This window comes from Gavialis gangeticus, unplaced genomic scaffold (genome assembly GCF_001723915.1).
Source record: "Gavialis gangeticus isolate Ggan-Ray unplaced genomic scaffold, GavGan_comp1, whole genome shotgun sequence".
In the NCBI taxonomy this organism is placed as follows: Eukaryota; Metazoa; Chordata; order Crocodylia; family Gavialidae; genus Gavialis; species Gavialis gangeticus.
In genome coordinates this window covers 49,709,304-49,731,015 of record NW_017729034.1, presented here as the reverse complement: position 1 = coordinate 49,731,015, position 21,712 = coordinate 49,709,304, and the positions used below count along the sequence as shown (strand labels likewise).

The 21,712-nt window shown below is 44.0% G+C and overlaps 1 protein-coding gene across 1 annotated transcript in view; it reads left to right on the top strand.

Moving 5' to 3' along the window:
* Window positions 1-21,712, top strand: part of RYR2 (ryanodine receptor 2) — a 784,157-nt gene that overhangs the window by 29,668 nt on the left and 732,777 nt on the right. Inside the window, exon 3 of the mRNA XM_019526720.1 lies at window positions 11,233-11,337. Coding sequence (XP_019382265.1) covers window positions 11,233-11,337 — 105 coding nt within the window. The remainder of the gene's footprint in view (window positions 1-11,232; window positions 11,338-21,712) is intronic.

Here is a 21,712-nt window from a genome sequence, read left to right as displayed (position 1 = left end):
GAGGCATCAGGGGCAGCTCCCAGGAAACTTGTCTTACCGGATTTCTGCAATCAATGTGCAGTGTTTAGTTGTAGCACCCCTATGAGAGGATAATTCCATGAAAGGACTTCATGGTACCCTAGGATGCCATGGCCATGCTCTGGCTGAGAATCAATGCCCAACAGCACAAGGAGTTTTGTAAATAACTAGGAACACATATGGTGCTGAAGTAAGGTTGTCTTACTCCTTGGGGCTCAACAGTTTTTAAAGGTGAGGATGATGTTTCTTTAGTTTTGCACTTGTACTCATGAGCAGGGATCTTAGTTTTCTCTGTTTAAAAATTGCAAATTCTCTGATAAAAACTGCAAATTCTCTGATTAACCCCTCCCAAAATCCATCATTTTCCCACACACAGCCCTCCCCCCCCCAACCTCTGCTGGTGCCCCTCACTCCACACTCAAATCCCTCCCAACCCTTGCCAGAGGGGTCTTCCAGCTGCCAGGGCTATGGTGCCAGGGACCCAGGTCTGCAGCCCCCTGCCCCCCACAGTACTCCTGAGCCCTGGCTGCCACCTGTAGGAGGCCATGGCTGCTGTGGCAGAGTGGAGTATGGAGCCCAGCTTCCCCTCCCCTGTGGGCAGCATGGCTGGAGCAGAGCCCGTGGTGGAGAGGGGGCAGGCTACCTGCTGCAGGCTAAGGCTTCCTGCCTTGCTGCCCTCCTCCTGGCACCTCCACAGCCCAACAGGCAAGACCCAGCATGGCAGAGCAGAGTAGAACAGGGAAGTTCAAGGCTGCTGCTGGGAGTCAAGTGCTGCCATGGCAAGGTACCCCCTGCCCACCCAGTAGCAGTGGGAGTAGTGGTGCAGAGTTGTACCTCCCGCTGCTGCTGAGCGGGCAGGGGGCACCTTGCCTTGGTAGTGCTTGGCTCACAGTGGTGGCACAGAACTTCTCCACCCAGCCCCACTCTGCTGTGCCAAATTGGATCTTCTCTGCTGGGCTGTGGAGGCCCCAGGGGAGGGCAGCAGGGCAGGGAGCTCGATCTTGCAGTGGGCAGCCTGCCTCTGCCCCATGCACAAATCTGGTGGGCACATGCTCCCTCCCGGAGTGCCCGCAGCAGCAGGGAGCCAGCCTCCCTGTGTTACCCCTATGAGCCATCTGCAGCTTCATCCCACTCCCTGTCTGGGCCTTGTGGCTGCACATTCTGGCCCTGTGCCCCAAACATCCATTGGGCTGGGCAGCAGCCACAGCCTTGCCCAACTCCCTCTCTCCATCCATCACTATCCCTGCCCTCGACTTACCTGCAGGAGCTGCTCTTCAGGCTGTCTGGTGGGCATGTGCATGTGCATGTGTATGTGCACACATGCACATTGCACCCCCTGCCTGACCTCCCTCTTCCCAGTAAAGGAGAAACCAGTAAAGCCGGAATTAGGATGTGTGCATGTGATGGGCTTGTGAAACATAGGACTATGCTGGCAGGACAGAATGTGGACAGTATGATGACCAGAGAGAGACCAATCAGTGATGCCCAGAGATAAAGAAAGATGAGTCTTTAGAGGAGGAAAGGATACAAAAGAAGGGATTTCAGAGCAGCAAAGGGTCCCCCCAAGAGGAGAGCCCGACACCACCATGAACAGAGGGCATACCACACACCTGTCTCACCCACCTCACTTGTTGGGGGTAGGCATCGGCCTTCAGACGTCAGGCTGCTGACATCTGACATTCAAGAGAGAACCTCAGAGTGAAGCTCATGTACTGGCCAGACATACCTTGACTCGGTGAGCCCTGGGACTAGTAGATATGGAACTGTTTGCATTATTCTTATCTGCCATCACTGTGTATCAGTAAAATTTGCTCGTTATCGAATGGAGAGGCTGTGGTTGGTTTGAGGGTTTGGGTCTCCTGGAACAAGGTATCTTGGTCATAAATCCAGTGCCAACAGTTGTTCAAACAGGTTTCTAATAATATGATTGCTTAATTGTCACATCTGCCTGTCCAGTGAAATGTACTAGTAAGCACATCCTACCCACAAATATTGCAGCACAGTGAGACCTTGACAATGAGCATGCCATGAAATGCTTAGACACTTTAATGTACAAGCAGTTGTGGTGTTTTGGTGACTAATTACTTTTAAATAAATAAACTATAATTGTAGGAAATTTTAATGATACTTGTGGTATAGTTACCTTATAAGTGATAAATACATTTTGCAATTACAATGTACGAGTTTGGTTATTATCACTGACATGAAAATGCACTTATAACCAATGATGCAAAGATCAGCAGAATAACTAGGCTGGAAGGTATTTGTCATTCCCTTGGTCCCTCTACACCTGGTTGTGAAAATTTAAAATTGTACTGGTAGTCTGATCATTGGAAATCCTATTTGTTTTTAAGGTGCCCACGTACTGTTGTATATTTGTCATGGATTAGGTTTTCTAGGAAATGTTTCTGTGACATGGATTGAACAGAGTCAAACCTAAACAAGAGCTAACAAAGTCAGTAGTCCTTTAATATGTGGAAAATGAAAATAGATTGTAAGATGCTATGTGTTGCTTTTGAAGCCACCAATCATTGTTCCTGCTGAAGGCCATTATCTAATTCTGAAAATGTATGTGAAAAAACCTTCAAAACAAATTGATATGAACACAGAAATTACTTCTGCAGAATTATACAGTGATTTTTAACTTTTGAATAGAAGAAGGCAAATGATACCTGATAAAGTTTTTCTGTAGCAGTTACTTTGAATGGAGCTTAGGAAATGTTCTAAAAAAAATTAAATGCTTTCATATGTGCTTTCTTGCACATTCCCTCATTTGATAACATACTGTACCAAATATGAGAGCAATAAGAAAGTTGTGGCAGAAGAGAAGATTTAGACTGGTCCATATGGTATTTTTATTTGCTAAGGCATCTGCTTTAGAGCATTGACCTTCTCTTTGGATGTAAATTCTGTAGCTCGGTGAACTTAAGGGTTCAATATGACCATTAAACCATTGTAAATTTTCAACTTACTATTGGTGTTTGTGACATTGTGTGGCCCCTTAGGGATGAATTGGTGGGTGGTACTCAGCTTGTAGCAAAATGTTTCCTGATATAATTCTAAATTTGTTCATTTGGTGCCTGATGCACAGCCCATCAGAATGTTAAGACTCACTGGCTATGTCAGCATGAGATGCCGATTTGTGCAGTTGTTTCTGCACAGTCATTTAGTACTTACATACGCAAATACTAAATGACTGCATAATAATTGGTGTTACTACTAAGTAGCATCACTGCATGGCTTTATGGTCATGCAGACTATGCAGTAGCTTGTTATTACTGAGCAGTAGTGTCACATCATTGTTCATGCCCTGCAGTGCTACTGTACATTAGTAACAAGTTACTGCACAGTAAGTGTCTTGTGTGGATGCGGCCACTGGTTTCAAAATGCCTGGTGAATTGGTCTTTATTCATTAAATGCCTGATACTGTGAGCTGAATGCCCCTCCTGCCATGGAAGTTTGTGAGACTTGGAGGCATTCAGTTCTTTTTAAATGAAGCTTCTAAACACATTTGTGATGTGGTCACGTAAAAGAAGGAGAGTTTATAGCGAACCTCTTATCAGTATGGTATCCCTATACAAATCATAAAGACTCTGGAAAGAACCATCTTTCTATAGGCTTAGACTTAGAGGCTGTGAAATCTCTTGCAGGAGACAAAAACAGTATTATTAAAGTACTATGTACTTTTTTTTTTTAATCGTTCTTCTTTTTTTCCTTTATGTACCTGACTTGCTGTGCCATAGTAAGACACACATGCACACCAAGAAAAGGAAGGCCACAAAGAAGGGCCTTCTATGTGTCGGGTTTTCCTTCCACATTTTTCTTTTAAACTTTGAGTAATCCAGAGGAGGAAGGAAAATGAAAACTGAATTAATTTGTGCTAGAACTTTTTTTTTAGTATCACGCTAGGCACAGGTCATTAATAAGAGCCCTTGAGAGTGGGAATTAAAGGCAAAAGTGGAAGGAGCTTCTTAAAGAGAGAGAAACTGAAAATGTTCTTTCCCAACTCTCCTCTATTACTCTTTCCTTCTCCAAGCCAAAGAGAAACTGAAAACTAAAAGGTTTGCTATCTGGAAACCCAAAAGAACAATTTTCCTTTTCAAGTCAGCTTAAACAGCAGTTCTTCCTACCAGATATACTTAGAAAAATGTGAAGATTTGTGTAGTAATTTCCAAATTTCACAAACAATTTAAATGAGAGGAAATTATTTTGAATCTTTGTCCTGATTCCTGGCTACCACATCCAGTTTTGCTGAAAGGCAGAAAGACTAGTGTGTGATAATGCCTGTCCAAGAGCTGTGGAAGCGACCAGTGGCAGAATTGAAGTTTGAGGGCCTTGCTTTTATTAGTGACAAGGATATCCTCCCTTCCGTCTTGGAGGAACCATCATGGCCTGCAAAGGTAGAGCTAATTTATACTTGTGAAACATTCCTATGGGTTCTGTCTCTGTACAAAGCATGGTGCCATGGGAAGACACATGGAAGGATAAAGGTACTCACTAGGGCTCAAGCTTCTGAAGTCCAACAAGAAGTTATTCCAACATGATGGAAGCACAGGAAGAATGGCAAGAGACCTGTGTGGCTGCATGAGGAGCTTCTAGGATGTCTTAAATGAAAAAGAAAAGCACACAGGCCATGGAAATATGGGCAGGTCACCAAGAAAGCACAGCAGGAAATAACAGTAACTTGCAGGGACAAAATCAAGATGGCAAAGGTAAAACATGAGCTGTACCTGGTAGGGAAATTAAAGACAAGAAGAGGTTCTATAAGTATGTTGGCTGGAAACAAAAGACCAAGGAAGCTGTGTGTCCACTGTTAAATAACTATGGCAAACTGGCAACAGAAGATGCAAAGAAGGTCAAGCTGCTCAACAGCTACTCTACCTCAGTCTTCACAAAAAAAAAAGGTGAAACCAGGCAGCTATACTTAGCTGGATAGTTGGATAAGAAAGCTGAGGGGTAAAATAATAATAATAATAAAACAAAGTTGGACAGCTTTTGATAGGTCTGAATGAATCTAAGTTAGCAGGGCCTGATGAACTTCATCGTAGGGTAATGAAGGAGCTAACAGTAGAGATCTCTGACTCCAGGGCAATAATATTTACAAAGAGGGGTGACAGGCAGAGGACTGGAAAAAGGCCAACACAGGGCCACTCTTTAAAAAAAGGCAAAAAGGAGGACCCAGGGCACAGTAGACCAGTTAGCCTCCCTTCAATACTTGGGAAATTACTGGAACATATTGTAAGGAAGTCCATCTGCAAAGCATCTGGGGAAGGAAAGGCTGATCATAAGCTGACTGTGTTTGATTTTAGTATGAACAAATCTTGCCAGTCTTGATCTCCTTCCAGATAACTAGTTGGGTGGATGAAAGGAACACAGTGAATATAATATATCTGGACTTCAGCAAGGCTTTTGATAATGTCTCATGTGACCTTTTTGTAAACAAATGGGAGAAAGGTGGGATAGGCAAAACTACTACAAGTGAATAGACAACTGGCTCAATAGCTGCAAGCAACTGGTAGCAAGGGGCTTTGGTAGCTGTGGACTTTGTCCCGTGCTGCACCCAGGCAATAGGGAACTTTGCCCATTCTGTGTCTGGGCAACTTAGAGAAATGTTGGTGGCATTTGGGTCCTAGCTTTGGCCTACTTCAAACCCAAGGTGGGTCATGCAGGCCTGCTGCTGCAAAAAAGTTGATGACTCCTGCTAATAGGCACTATTCTGTTTCTCTTAGCAAGATTCTCTCACTGTCCCAGCAGCATGGGATGTTGGTTACTGAGAAAGGAAGTGCTTAAAGAGTATGCAGCCATGCTTTTGGAAATAAATTGGTTTCTAGCATTCTGCTAATGGGTGCCAAAGAGGAAGGTGCTTCTTTCATTTCTGCTCAACTACTTGAAGCAAAACTACTTCCCTTCCTGCCTGGCCTTATGTCAGCCTGACATAATTGGAGGGTTCTTTTTAACTCATTAAATGTCTTATCCAAAATCTGTTGAAGTGAATAGGGCTAGGGACAGACTTTCAAAAAGTCTGAGCCTGGATTGATTCAATCTTTGCAGGTTAGTCTAACCTGGCTAGGCTGAACTGGTTTGTAGCCATATAGACATCCCCTCTGGACTGAAAAAATGCCAGCACATGTTTGCAGTGGCTCAGGTTAGAAGTTGGAGGGCACTAGAGCAGCTTTCCCATTCCTTCCACAGTGCTGAGCTGTTGGGAGGGGTTGTACCCAGGCTCTGGCAGGACCTCTGATTAGGGAGGGTTTCTCCCCAACCTTGCTGTTCCTGGCCAGCCCAGCAGGAAGTTGATAACAGAGCATTTATCAGCCCATCAAGAAAGTAAAAGCCTCTCCCATTAGTTAAGCTCCTCTTAAACAACTTTTTCCAAGGAAGAAACAAAGTGACATTACCAGCTGACCTGTGGATTAGCTTCAAAAAGCCCTAAGTGGACACTGTCCTGTCTGCCTTTGTCCTGTCTTCTTTACACAGACACCTCTCAGCATTAGCTAGCATACCACATACTGGCTATGGTCATGCAGTGGGAGACCGGACGGGGGGAAATCCTTGCTTGAGCAGGGAGGGGGAAAGGTAGGGAGAAGCCAGGCAGATGCTGCTCCACCTGCCATCTCTGCCAAGCTCCAGCCAGGGAGCAGAGGGGAGGGGCCAGCACTGCTGGGCTGGAGCAGAAAGCAGCACCTAGGGCTACGAAGCATCTGGGTTGCTGGGAGACTCTGGTTTAAGTTAAACCAGGAAGGGGTCTGGGACAGATATTGGATAAACCAGGTTGATCTAAATCAGTTAAGTCTGATACTACATTGAAACAGATTTATGTCAAACTGATTTCAGCCATTTTAAAACTGGTTTATGTGCACTGAATGTCTGTTCTGTTACTGGTTTAAACCCATTTCTTACCACTTAAACCGGTTTATGTGTAATGTCTGTCTCTAGCCCAAATGCCTTTCTCCTGACTTCAGTGGATTTGGAATTAAGCTGTTGGAACTGCTACTATGCGATGGCTATTGGCTACGTAACCTGTTATCACTAGTAGAGGCAGTTCTAGTGCTGCTAAGGATACTTGCTTCTTTGTAATAATGTCAAAATAGCTCCATCTGTGCTTGCCTCATACTGTAGAAGAAAACTGATAGTTGGAAATCATAGAATAAATTATAAAGCTAACTCCCACTGCCAAACCCATAAACCTTTATTTCCTAAAGACTGCAAATTTATACCATTTTCTATTAACAGCCTTTTAAAAATGTATCTATTGCAGTTCCCTATTAGACTAAACTGGTTATGTGAATATATTTAGCCTGACATCTTCATTAAAATTATTTCTGAAATTAGTGTAATTCTTTTATACTACTGCTATATTGTTTTCTGAGGAGAAAATGACAATAAACCCCATTCATCTCTTCTGTTTATTTGTGGTGTTTGTGCCTGAAAACTGACTACAGTTTATGATAGGTTGGAATTTGTGCATGGGAACAATGTTCCAGAAAGCAGTTGCTCAGTATGCATACATACAGAGAAGTAAATGTAAATATGTTAAACTACTTATAAATAAAGTAAGCAAATGCATATTGTAAAAATCTTTCTCCCTTTTATAGTGTAATAAAATGTTCTAAATCTCAGGTCTTGTTTCCAAGAAAGAAATGGTAATGTTTCTGAATGTTTGACAACATTTTACATAACACTGCTGACGTTATTTGTTGGTTTGAAAGATGATATTCCTCTTATGTTGCCAGGCTATTGTTTTTACAATAGCATAACTTTGGAATAACTTCAGTGGCTGAAATAGAGCTTCTCTTGATTTAAAATCAGTTACAGATGGGGCAGAATGTAGCCCTTAATGACAAATGACCATAATCTTTACTAGATATCTGCTCAGATTATTGTGCACATGCTTGTGTGTTTTATGTGCATGTTTATGGACAATGGGAGAAAACTATGAACAAAGAGAAGTTGAAGAACTTTGAAAACACTGACCTTGGAATAAATATACCTGTAGTAAGTTGCATATTGTCAGTTCACCCAGAATTGATGTATTTTACCTGTTTTAAAACTGATACACGCTTTATCACAGATACTCTATAAACATACTTTTAAGCAGTACTTTTGTACCTTTTTATATATAGCACAAACTATGCATGATATTACTCTAAAGCTAAAAGGCACATGATTTACCATATAGTTCAACGGGTTGGGCCTCAGCACAGTCAACAGTGTTTCAAGCCATTGTGACTCAGCACTGCTTAGTATTTGTGTGTATTCTACATCCTACCCCCCACAAAGGATCCCTGTGGAAAGGAATCCCCCATTCATGACTGGAACTGGGTGTTCTTATCATAAGTCTTGGGATCATCCAAAACTTTTTATGCAAGTGAGGGCAACCTGGTCTGACTGCACCTCATGGAGGGTGGGGCCACACTAATCATATGCAGCAGGTTGAGAGAGGGGATGAGAGAGGGGTTCTGGAGGGGCCCCTTTTAGTGATGTTTGCCAGACATTTAAGGCTGGTGAAGAAATGGGAGTGATTAGAAATAGGAAAGAAAGGCACAGTTCAGCTGTGGGAGTAACAAGGAAGTTAAAATGTATGCAGCGTTGTAGCTCACCATGACTTTAAAAAGAGTTGGCATTGAGGGTGACCATGGACAACAGGCATTACCATATATCTTATTCAGATGGCCTCCACTAACCTGCCAAGGCACCACAAAGACTATTGACCACCACCTATGGCTCTGCTCGTATGCCAAGGAGATGTGGAAAAAGGTAAAGCAGCTCTGCAAAGTGGTGACAGGGGTTGGACAGTTGTCAAGAGAGGCAGCATTGTATGGGTACCTGACTAAATACCAGGGGAACCTGTTGGCCCGCTTTGATCAGTTTGTGTCCTCCATCAGGAGTGCCCTGTGGAAATCCAGGAACCTGCTGATGTACAGACACATGAACCTGGAGGTGCTAGACTGTGTTAATATGGCTCTGAGTGAACTCCAGTCCTACTACTGGAAATTGGTAGCAGAGGGCAGTGAGGATGCAGCCAACTCTACCTGGCAAGAGGCCACTTGGCACAGGAACTTCCAAGATCCCCCTAGGGGGGAATGGACAGTGACAGTGAAGAGGATGACAAGACAACTGGACCTGGAGACAGTGATGAGGACACCAGCAGTGTATCCTCCAGTGGGAGTGACAGTGACAACAAATAAACTGAGATTTTAAACCTCATAACCAGGGTGTGGACTAAGGAACAGTGTGATCAGGGTAGGGAGGCCACTGGGCGGTTGTGTGGGCATGTGGGTCCGTGGGTGTTTATGTTATAATGGGTTTATGGGTTTTGTTTTGTGAGATAAAGTATGTGATGAAAAATTACTAGAAGGGGTGTGTGTGTGTATAGACATATATTTTTACAAAAACAAAACAAACACAACCTTTTTTTGTGATAAGTTCCCATCATTATGTGCTGTGTGTTATATAGCCATGCTCAGTGTTGGCTGCACTTAATCAGCTTCATAGTTGATTTCCATTGCTGAGCACATGCTGTTTCTGGCAGCAGTTTAATGATAGTCAATGTATTTAATGAGGTTTCCTTGTATACAAATAGAAGACTAGGGGATTTTTCCTTATGTTGATTGTGGGGGAGGGAGGGGGACTCTTGTCTTCTATTCAGGTAAACACAGTAGATGTTATTTTCTTGCAACAACTCATTTTCATGCTAGTCTGTAATTCTGATTTCTCTGTGTCTGTCTTCACCCTAAGCACTTAATAGTTATCTTTTGTAAAGCATATTCCACTTATGCGCATATTGGATAAGTACATAATTTGTTTAACTGCATAATGCAAGTCTAGTCCCATTTGTTGCTCATTGAATACATTTTAGCAAACATTGGTTATCTGCATATTGTTTAAGTACATATTTTTTTAATGCATAGGAGTTCTTAGCCCCACTGTGTACTTTGCAGTCTAATTGTACTCCTTTTATCTGCATCATTACTGATACTGACTAGGAACTGTCAATGCAAAGGCTCTTAAAGTAGCCTTAAACTGGCTAGTTTCTATCAATTTCAAGGTTGCTGTCAGAGGTACAAGGTACTCTGAGACACAAAATAATGACCCTTAATGAGATGCAAAAATCTTAGTGTAGACTGTTCTTATAGTTAATGAGTAAGCATATCTTTTTCCTCCCAATACTATTCCCATAAATGGAATACATTGTAGATACTTGACAGAAAAGTCTAATAGTATTAGGATTCAGACAGATGTAATACTTAAAGTGGTTCAAAGTATAAAGGACTTGCAAATATTTCAAAATGTTGTGTTATGAGCCACCAGACATGCACATAGCCCTTGTTATGATCCCTGACTGCAGCAGTTCAAAGTCTTAACCTCCAGGGTGGTGAGCAAAGCTGGAGGAGCAAAGGGTCCTCTGTTGTGCTCCTCAGAACATCTGTACATAACAGAAAGTGATATATTTTGAAACACTTCTGAACAGTAGTAGTACCTGTTTCAATGCGTCTCTCTGTAGTTTCTCCTTTAAAGAATTTCAAAGACATTTGAAATGTTTCAACAGTTACATTTGTCTGCATTGAACTAGTGGCCTGACTGGGGCTGCATATACACGTACTAGTAATTTGGCAGAGTTCTTTCAGGTTTGTTCTCCTGGGAGAAAAACTTAATCACAACCTCATGCTGAGGTCCTGAAGTATGCAGTGCTGACACTGTGTAGCCAGGGAGAGTCCCTGTGTACAGATCTCAGGGTGTTCTGCAGGCTCCTTTAGTCTGCCTGATGGCAGAAATGCATAGGGTAGCCCTGACTGGCTGACCCAGATTGCCCATGGTCAGCCTGTGTTTCCCTGCAGCACAGGAGCGTGTTCTGCTCCCTGCTGGAGAAGCAGAGTCTAGGGTGCAACATGCACCTGGGGTGGGGCAAGGAGTGGGAGAGGGAAGATGCTGGAGGAGTGTCTTCTGAGAGAAGGCGCTGGAGAGTAGCATTCTGCTAAACATGGCCTAACTAATGAACTGATTTTCTTGGAGAAAGTCTGAAACTGATATTTATATTTACTGGTTCTTGGTAGCAAAGGGTGGTACAGAAGAAAAAGCAGCATTTTCTTACTGAACCTGAATGATTAAGGGTAGGGGAACAAGGGTAGAACAAATGTGGCAGCTTTAGAAATTGATTTATAACAACTTCTGACTGATGGCACACTCATGTAATCTCATTCTTTCTTCATTTAGAATGTTCCACCAGATCTCTCCATTTGTACTTTTGTGCTGGAACAGTCCTTGTCAGTGCGGGCTCTTCAAGAAATGCTGGCAAACACTGAAGAGAAAGCAGAAGGGGTAAGTTATGAGGTCTAGGCTTCTTGATTACATTGGGCTATCTCATATTTCATAGAACCACAACCTTATGAGACCAGGACAGGTGCCTTCCTCATGTTTCATTTTAGTTTCCTTCTTCAGTGCAGTAAATACCCAATCCTGTTAAGTGCTGAGAACTTTCAACTTCCAGTTACGGGTATGTAGCATCTCTCAAGCTCAGGTGGCAGCACAAATCAGGGCTCGTTGTAGAAATGATGATTTAAGGCTACTGAGAGAGTACTTACTATGAGGTCTTATTATCAATATAGCAAAATTAATTTTACATTTAAAAATAGTTAAATCTATCCTTCTGAAGAGTTATGTCGCTGTCCAAATGACAGGACTGTGTTGCTATAGAGCAGATTAACCTCATATTTATGCAGTCCCTGTACAAAATAAAAATGGTGGGAAATCTGTAAATGTGGAAACAGGCATGCTTAGGTCTTGGTTGGACATAACGACAATATGCTATGTGGATTGAACTAAAACATCAAATAATTCAGCTTTAAAGCTGAAGATTGTCATATTAATGAGCAGTTTTAGTTGAATTTGGAAATTTGCCATCTTTCCATTCTGGAGCAGAGAAAGAAGCAGAAATAATATTAAGTTTGGGTAACAGATAAATATCTACAAATAAATCATGGTTGCATAAATAATGTTATGTAAATTGTTTAGTTCTTTTAGCTTGCAGTTACGTAGCTTTGTTCTCAACACATCCTTTGCAAAATTTAATTTGAATGCCGTACTCCTGGCTAAAATCCTATAAACTGTTTGTCATAGAGGAAGAGTGACAAGGAGTTTGGGCTTTTGGCACAGAACGTACATGCAGAGACAAAACAGAATAGATATCAGCAGCAAATCTGTCATTCAAGAAATCTGGCAATGGAGTAGCAGACCCCTGCTGGTTCTGGGAATACCTTTAGAGAGCAAGCTCCAAACTAATATGTAGCAATCAGTCACACTAAATGCCAAGCATTCAGCCTAAGAATGACAGTCAGGAAACAAAATCCAGGAACATCCCCATATATTGTCCAGAGCATGTGGTGTCATTGAGCATTTGTTCCAAGGACTAATTGCAGTAGAAGTAGAGCTACTACATCAATGTCGCATGTTCTTCTCAGATTAAGTAAATCCATGCTCCCAGTAAGGGGACCACTCCTTCATGAGTTTGCAGCTATTGTAAATAAGAGTGAACTGACTTCACAGGGAAAGTCTACTCTAGAAATACAAGTATGTGGCATGGGCATGTACCAAGAAAGCAGGATCTACCAAACCCCACTGCCACTGTGCAATCACCAAGGATACTCAAAAACGTTGTAGTGATAAAGTGATGATAGCAATATGTACAGACTAGCACTTGAGAAACTTAGCTGATATATCCTTGTTGCTTCCCACACTGCCCCCAACAAACATAGGTATGGGACAAGTATGGAAGGAATACCACTGGGGGCAAATTCAAGGAGCATGCAGAACCATGGAGCAAATGTATGTTTTATCAGTCTAATAGAATAAATGGTGCCCTTGCCCATTAGGGTTTCAAAATGACCATGACAATATGAAATGGAGTCATATTTAAGTCCAGTAATAAACACTTAAATGTTTACAACTACTTTTTTATTGCAATTTTTCTACTGGGAATATAGTGATTATTATAGACTGAGCTGTCCTTTAAGGCAGTGTTGTGTTTAGCAGCACCTGTGACTATTTTTCTACTTAGTCCAGAGGTCATGTGACAGGGAAGCAGAATGCAAGTCTGAGTTTAGGTGTCCTGTTTGGGGATAGGGTAGGTTAGTAACAATTCTCCAGAGTGCCCAGATGGAGCGTTTTGGATGGACACCAGTGGGTAGCAGGAAGGAGTGAAGAGGTACAGACTACTTAGAGAGGGATTTTCCACACCAGGTAAATGGAAAGGTTTGCCTAGAGCTAAATGCTATGAGGGGTAACCTTTTAAAATAGGAAGTTTAGGGTGTGCAAGGTAGCAGTGCCTTGGTTTTGGGAAAGAATCAATGGGCACAGCAGGAGCCTGAAGAAAGTGTATGAGTTGACTTTTTAACTCAGTTCTTTTAATAAAATAGAACCCCAATAAAGGAGGTACTTGGCGGAGCTGAAAGTGTATGACCCTTTACTGGGGGAATGTAAGAAGGATACACTGCGGCTATATCAGAGTCTGCTGGCTCTAAGTATTTATAGGCTCTGCTTTTAGGAAGCTTGTTTTCTGGCTCTAGTAATTGTTGTGAACTTGTGAGTTTCTAGTGTTGGCAAATGATATACTTTTATTTAAACTTTACAAGTGGAAGTAATTATGTGTGTATATCTGAAGCACGATCTTTCAGGAGTGATGCCAAATTTTAATTGTAATAACCTTGTTTCCTTTCATTTGAGAAAAGGCAGTATTACAAGTTCCAGAATTTTTTCTTATAAACTAGACTCACGTATCTCTGGCATGCTACCTGCAGTAGAGAGGCCCTGTAAAAGGAAGCTCCCTTAGTTTTCTGTTACTTTTCATTCCAACAAGCTAGGTTAGAATGCATTAAGGAAATCGTGTTAAAACAATTATTCTTGTGTTACCAACTCTTTGATTATGGATAGCTCATAAATATGCAGAACCTTTCCATTTAAGAGGAACATCAGCAATAATGTAATACAATGTGAAAATATTCCAGTGAGGTTTTTTTATCCCTTGATCATAGGGACTAAGAAAAGAACAATAATTTATTTTTTCAATGTTTTAAATAAATTTGAATGTTGATCTCCAGTGATCTAGGCCTTTCTTCCATTCATAATTCATATGTATGAGGTTCTGTATGGAATTGGGTATCATATTTTTGTGTATACATCCCTACACAGGACGTTACATACTTGGTAAGGCTAATGGTTCATCTAATCCAACACTCTGAATCCATCAACCTGATTTAATCAGAAGCTAATATCAGATGCATTAGAAGAAGGTGCAAGAAACTCCATAATAAGCAATATATGTAATACTTATGCTATTCCAGAGTGTTTCTTCCTATCCCTAGGCAGCAGTTGCTTTGTTGTGGAAGGTGGACAGTTCCCCTGTATACTAATGATCAGATATAAAATATTTATGTATTTTTTTCAGCAGCCCTATGATTATATAACCACTGACATCCACCCTCAATATATCAAGGCACTGAAATCCACAGGTTGATTGCTGTATGTAGTCTCCTGTTTCTCATTTTATAATTGATTGAAAAGGAGAAATCATAAGTCAGTGTTCCAGTGTTATGGTAAAGGTTTAAAGGGACATTTCCTTTTACCTCGTGTGTGTGTATATATTGCATGCACATGTGCCCTACTACATACATAAATTAATTAAAAAGGAAACTATTAATTTTACGACGTCAATAAAAAATGAGGAAACTCCAAAATTTAAGTGGCTGGTGGAATCTGAATTAGGTCTCTTATTGATAAGCAATATGCTACAGTATTTAAATGTAGGTGTGTATACTGTCTTTTCCAGAGAATCCTTACCTCAGTCATCAAATGGACGAGTAACGTTTCGAAATGTTGTTTCCTCCTTGTTGTCTAACTTGCATCTCCATGCCTTGTTTTTGCAAGATCTGCTCTGAAGGCATTAATTTTTTTCTGAATGAACTTTTTATAGTGCTCCTTACTGTAGTATCTGCATACTTCATGTGCTTTCACAATGTCCTTGTGAAATGAGACAAAATAATTTTTGCCATTTTCGGGTGCCTGTACATGAGCGTGGAGGCTGCTCCGATGTGCTGTAATTACAGCATGTTGGAGCAGACTCGATTAATTGAGTCTGATGGAGCATAGCAGTTACTGTGCTCCAGCAGCCTTCTGAGTCTTGTGCGTCAGCATCCCTGCACTTTGAAATAGTGATGGGGGTGCTTGAACTAAAGCTTGTTGGCACCCTTGCCACCATTTTTAAGCACAGGGACATTGATACACAAGATGCTGTGGTGCTTTAATAACACCGGCTCTAAAAGCTGCTCTAATTAAAGTGCTGTCCCCCCAGACTCCATCCCCAGAGCACATGTAAAAAGTGCCCTAACAGATTAGGCCCTGAGGCATAGAATGATTAAGATCAGAAGTATCCACTAATTTGGGTGCCAAAGTTGAGATTCCTAAAACCAGATGCTGCATAATACTCAGCCTTATATAGCACTTCATATGTTCTCTGAACATCAGTTGCAACTTTGAGAGCTCAGCACTTCTGCAGATTAGATCCCAGGGTCTTAAGTGTGGGACAGAAAAAAAGTTGAAAGCAGAGGACAATGTGATCACCCATGAAAAGTGTGGTCTAAGTTACATGCCTAGTAACACACAGGCATTCTGGTGAATCCAGTTCTCCAGGGCAACATTCAGCTGCTTTTTTTCTTGTATTCCCATGCCTCATTCATAACCCGGGGTACTGGCTTTCTCTGTTTTGAAATAGCAAATTCTCTGATAAAAATCACAAATTCTCTAATTAAAAACTTCCAAATCTGTGTTTCTGTGTAACTAAAATGAAACACCACAATATATAAAGGTATCAGTTGAACACAGTGATATATTTACAATTTTAAAGCAATTTGGAAGTCTACCAGTGCCTCAATCACTATAATAAACAAATTCTAAATACCTATAAATTTTAACGTTTGACTTTGGGTTTTTTATCGTGGAAAATCAGAGCTCCCTCTGCTGACCAGAACATGGGTGCAGCTGTGGCTGTTTCCCCCACACTGCTTTGTGGTGCTGAGCAGCCCTGATATGCTGGTGCCCTGCTCATACCATTGCCCCTCACTCCCAACTCACAGCCCCCTAGCCTTACTGGTGCCCCTCACTCCCCACCCACAGCCCTCCAGCCCAACCAGTGTCCCTCATTCCCTAACCGCAGTGCCCCAGCCCTGCTGATGCCCCTCACTTCTGATCCACAGCTCCCTACCCCTGTTGGTGCCCCTCACTCCCCATCCACAGCCCCTCCGGTCCTGCTGGTTCCCCTCAATCTCCACCCACAGTCCCCTGACCCTGCTGGTGCCACTCAGTCCCCTGAAGCTGGTGCCACAGCTGCCAAGGCTATGGGATCAGGGACCTGGGTCCACAGTCCCCTGCAGCAGTGCCCAAGCCCTGGATGCCACCCACAGGAGGTGGCAGCTGCTGCAGTGAAGCAGAGCACAGAGCTTGGCTCCCTATTCCCCATGGGTGGCACGACCGGAGTGGAGCCCATTTTGGGGGTGTGTGGATGCAGGCTGCCCCGTCTGGGCTTAGGACTCCCTGCCCTGCTACTCTTCCTCTGGGGCCTTTGCAGGTCAGAAGCTGGGATCCAGTGTGGCATGGCAGAGTGGGACCAGGCAGGGCAGCTCTTTGCCACTGTGAGTCCCACACAACCATGGCAAGTGCCTGCCTGGCAGCAGAGAGGGGCACAACTTTGCACCTCCACCCCTGCTGTTGTCGGGTGGGCAGGGGACACCTTGCCAGGACTACACAGGGCTCATGGTGGCAATGAGCTTCTGCACTAGGTCCTGCCCAGAGATGTAGAGGCCCCGGGGGGGAAGAGTAGGGAGTGCCAAGTCTACAGTGGGCAGCCTGTTGCCTGCCCCATGCACAGATCTAGGGTACTCATGCCCCCTCAACCCTCCTGGGAGTGTGGGCAGCAGTGGGGAGGCAGTCCCCCACCCCTCCCCCTGGACTAGCTCCATCCTGCTCCCTGCCTGGGCCCTGTGGCTGTGCGTTTGGGTCCTTGGCCCCAATCCCCATGCATTGCCCCAGCTAGGCAGTACCCCCATCCGCAGACCTGCCCAACTGTCTCCCTTCCTCACTATACCTCAATCCCCCCCCATCCCCTGCCAGACTTGCATGCTACCATTTCCTGCATTTTTCTCATTTAAGGTGACAGCATGGTATGAGCATGGTGAATGGAAAACCCAGATCCCTGTTCATGGCATACTTCACTGCTTTGGCAGGAAATGAGGCTAAGGTCCTACAAAAAGCTGTTATTTTCTCTGTGCAACCTAAATTTATCTCTAGAGCAGGTCTGTCTTGTGCACAGAATGCACAGAGTAGGGGGGAATGTGCACAAAATGTGCACCGAGTGGGGAGGGGAGAATTAAGTGATTATGAAATAGGCATTGATTTGTAATATATATGCACAAGACATTTGAATTAAGATTGCACAGGCAACCTTAATTATAGCATTTCTCCTCTATTTGAATGTTAATAATATTATTTTAGCCTGGTTTTTGTGTTTAATTTTGCATATAAAAAAGGCAAACCAAGAAGTTTCATAGGTAATGTTGAAACTAGAAGGGACCACTGGATCGTGTAATTTCACCGCTTGCATATCTGAAGCCATCAATTTTTACAGGTGTGTACAAGCATTACATTTCTACCAGTGGAATCTCAAGTTTACTGGTATAAACCATTGCTGATGCGTAGGGGGTGCATGTGGGTGCACATGCACCCCCTGAGTGTGGCAGTGCACCCAATGCTGCTGGTGATGTCGGCGGGTGGTCTCTGACCGCTGGGTGGCGCTTGTCATCCCCCTCCACCCCCAACTGCTGATGGCACTGCGGCTGCCTATGGGAGCTCCCTGCTTGCCACCACCACACTCCTGCTGCTGATAGTGCCGCCGCCACCTGTGGGAGCTTGCCGTGTCCCCCCAGTTTCCAGGGGCACGTGGCATTCATGGTAGAAACTCAAAGTGTACAAGCATTCAAGCATTTTTACCAGATTAAAAATAGCAGGTTTGGTAGAAATTTCTACCTTATGTTAAGAGGTAGAAGTTGCATCTAATAGTTTCTGATGCTTGAATGAATGCTTGTATGCTCTATCCTAATGACAGAAGCTCCCACGCTGCCCTCCAATATCCCAGGGTGCAGAGCTTTCCAACTCTCCCCCTCCAGAGAGGCAGTATGTGACTCTGGATTTCATTACTGTGGCTGAGTCACAAATCAAACCCCTCCCTTTATCAGCCTTGCATCTTAGAATACCCAGCCTTCCCCACAGCCTTGGAGGACAACCCCTCTGGTCATCCTCTGGGCTTTAAATGCTGTCCCAGCTGCACATCTGGGCAGCAGGGATGGCATTTTAAAGCCTGGGGACCAGGAACTGGGGTAGGAAAGGTGTCCCTGCTCACTCACTAGATCAGAATTCCCAGTATGAGGAGCAGATGGAGGGCTGTACCCTGCTGCCCCAATCCTCCAGGAGTGGTCTGAGAGGGGAGGGGAGCAAGAATTAGCTAAGATTCTTTATTTTTAGGTTGTGTGACCCTGGCCTATTAATCATCTGCTAATCTTTTTTTTAATTAAGAACTTGTTAATCAATATAAATTTATATTTTTGAGATAGGAAATCTTTTCTTCTGCTGTCTCCTTTATGACTTACCCTTTGGCCTTGGTCAGTTATTTACTAATTGCCCTGTGGCCTCACAAGGCTGCTTGGCTTTTTCCATCCTCATGGCTGCCTTTGTGTCTATAACAGTATTGCCAACCCTCATGGGGCAACACTGCTATAATCATTTGAATGTGTTAGCAAAAGTACATTTATTATGGCAAAATAACTATTAATACATTTGGTCAACTTAAGTTATTAATGTTTTAGGATGTAATTGTAATACAGAGTATTTAGGATAAAGGCCCTTGGCTTGCTCTTCAGTCATATTTCTGCAGCTTTGACTCTGGTTCCCTGAAAATGTCCATGCCTGACATGCACACATCCCCTGAAATGTAGTTATGCTTTGACTAGCATTTGTTTGATTCAAGTTATAGTACAGTTCACTCACTGCTCATGCTGCATAGGCCTATACATGGTCTACACTAGGTACCCAGATTTGATCTTCCCTTCTTTGTGCCTTAGTTCCTCCTTTTTAAAATGGGGAGAAAAACATGTCCACTCAGATGAATGGATGCTATGGAAATAAATGTGTTAATGGTTGAAGTACTTGGCCACTATTATGATGAGGGTTGCAGTTAACCTCTTAGGAAATTAATTCCATCTTTTGCTAAATGTTTGAATAATGTACAATAAGTAGGACATGGGCTGCATATTATAGAATGAAGAGGAAAGAAAATATTAAAGCAGCACTGTCTGTTCTGTGTACTAAATTGGGCATCTGAATTATGCTCAGAATAAGTAATTAAAGACTGTTTCACACAGTACATTTGAATGGGTGAGCTGAAATAAGTTTGCAAAGACGGTTTTAATTCTTTTAATTTTCAAATGTAGAGTTCTTGACTTTTCAGCCTTAATGCTATTATAAGTAGCTCTTGGGTATTTGCAGATGTTACACTTAGGTGGATTTAACCTTAGTTAGATAGATGTAAGTGCCAAAATATACACAAATTGGGAGGTTAGATCAGGGAAATATGGTACCTGTTCTGACTTAGTTCACTCATGTGTGGATCTTATGCTTAGATTGACCTACTGATCTAAGTGCTGTATTGTATAGATCAGGGGCAGGCAATTATTTCGGGTGGAGGGCCACTTACCTAGTTTTGGGGAACTGTTGAGGGCTGCATGGGTAGCCCTGCCCCTTGACAGGTGCTCCACCCCTTGGTCCCTGTCTTGGGACCAATGACTATGTCTTGGGACTAATGTCTCAGGGTCAGCACTGGTGAGGCGTAGAGCAGGCCACAGGCTGGCAGGGGTCAGTGGAGCTTGGCTGAGTTGCACCAGCAGGGAGAGGGAGGAGCTGGCCTGGTGCCATAGAGCCCCTGCCACTCTGCTCTGGGCCCTGATGGCACTGGCCCTGGAACACCGATGTGGGCCCTGTGCTCCCATGCCCGCTTACTCCCAGTGTCCCCCTAGCCCTGCTGTACAGGTGGGGAGCAGTGCACAGCCCTGACCCCCTGCTCACCAGCAGGGAAGGAGCTGGTGTGGAGCATGGGGAAAAGTGGCCCCTTGCCCACCCCATGGCCCAAGCTCCCTGCTGCAGCCACTTGTGGCCTGTGCGGGGCTGTCCTGAGCAGGCACAGGCAGCCCCACATGGGTTGCAGGCTGCAAGTGGCTGCAGTGCAGGCCGCCAGCCACATGGGGACTGCTTTTCCCCTGCCTGTGCTGAGCACTGGCTTGTAACCCTCCCCTGGCTTGTAACCCACCCCTGCCAACCTGGGTCCCATGCCGGCTTCAGGCTCACCCATTGGGGCTGCACTGTGGCGGAAGCTGCTGCAACCCTCCACACTTGCTGCACTGGGCAGTGTTACAATCTGGTGCTGAGCATTGGGAAAAGCAGCCCCTACCCCGCCCCATGGCCAGTGTCCCACTCTGCAGCTGCTTACAGCCCGCAAGCCCCATAGGGCTGCCTGTGCCTGCTCAGGACAGCCCTGCATGGGCTGCGAGTGGCTGCAGTAGGGAGTGCCAGCCACAGGGTGGGTGAGGGGCCACTTTTCCCCGCACTCTGCACCAGCTACTCTGTTGCCATTCCTCTCCGTCCCCCTTACCTGAGTGTCCTGCTCTGGGGCAGCCACATGATCCCAGGCCAGAAGTCCCTGCTGGGGCTTCCGGTGAGGGGGCTGGGGCTGGGCAGGCCCTGCTGTTGCGGGAGCCTGCCGAGGATTCCCCTGGGTCCTACTGCCCCTGGCTTCTGTCATTTTTGACAGGACTCAAGGACAGATGCATTTTAATTTTTGAAATATTTTTAGGGGCCCTGTGGGCCAGGTAGAATGGCCTTGCAGGCCGGATCTGGCCCGTGGGCCGTATTTTGCCCACCCTTAGTATGGATGTTTGGGAAAGTTAGATCAGGTAAAAAATGGCTGGCCTGATCTAACTTTAGTTTACCTAGGAAGTGAACTACATAGATTGATAAACTGTAACCCATGCTTGGTCTAACCTGAACATGGGTACATTGCAAATCTAGACTGACAATTACTCCTATTTCTGTACAGACTTGCTAGCCTTCCCAACCCCCCACACCCACCCCAACCCCAACACACACCCACACCTTTACAAATCTCCCCCACACACACCCCGCAACCATGCAAAGTACCTGCATATATTTCTAAACAAGGTTCAAACAGTGTTATATTTAGTTTAATTTGTAATTTTTATTTATTTATATATATAAAGTAATTAATTCTGCATAATTTTGAGTTTTCCTGTGTATAACTTTGAATTTTTATGCACCTAATTCCCTGGGTGTAAGTTTAGGTTAGACTGGTCTATTGAACTTCTGAGCCAAATCCTGTCCCAATTCAAGTTAGATTGCAGTCTCCTGGCAACCTAGGATGCATTGCAGCTACTCCCCTAACTCCTACCTCACAGGGCAGACAGGCTAGCTTCTGCCTGCATGCTTCTGTCCTTAGGTTATCAGAGAGCTGAGGCAGCAAAGCCTCTGCTCCCCAGCCCTGTGTCCTGCTTCTCTGTCAGCTGGGCCACACAGAGGAGATGGGGGG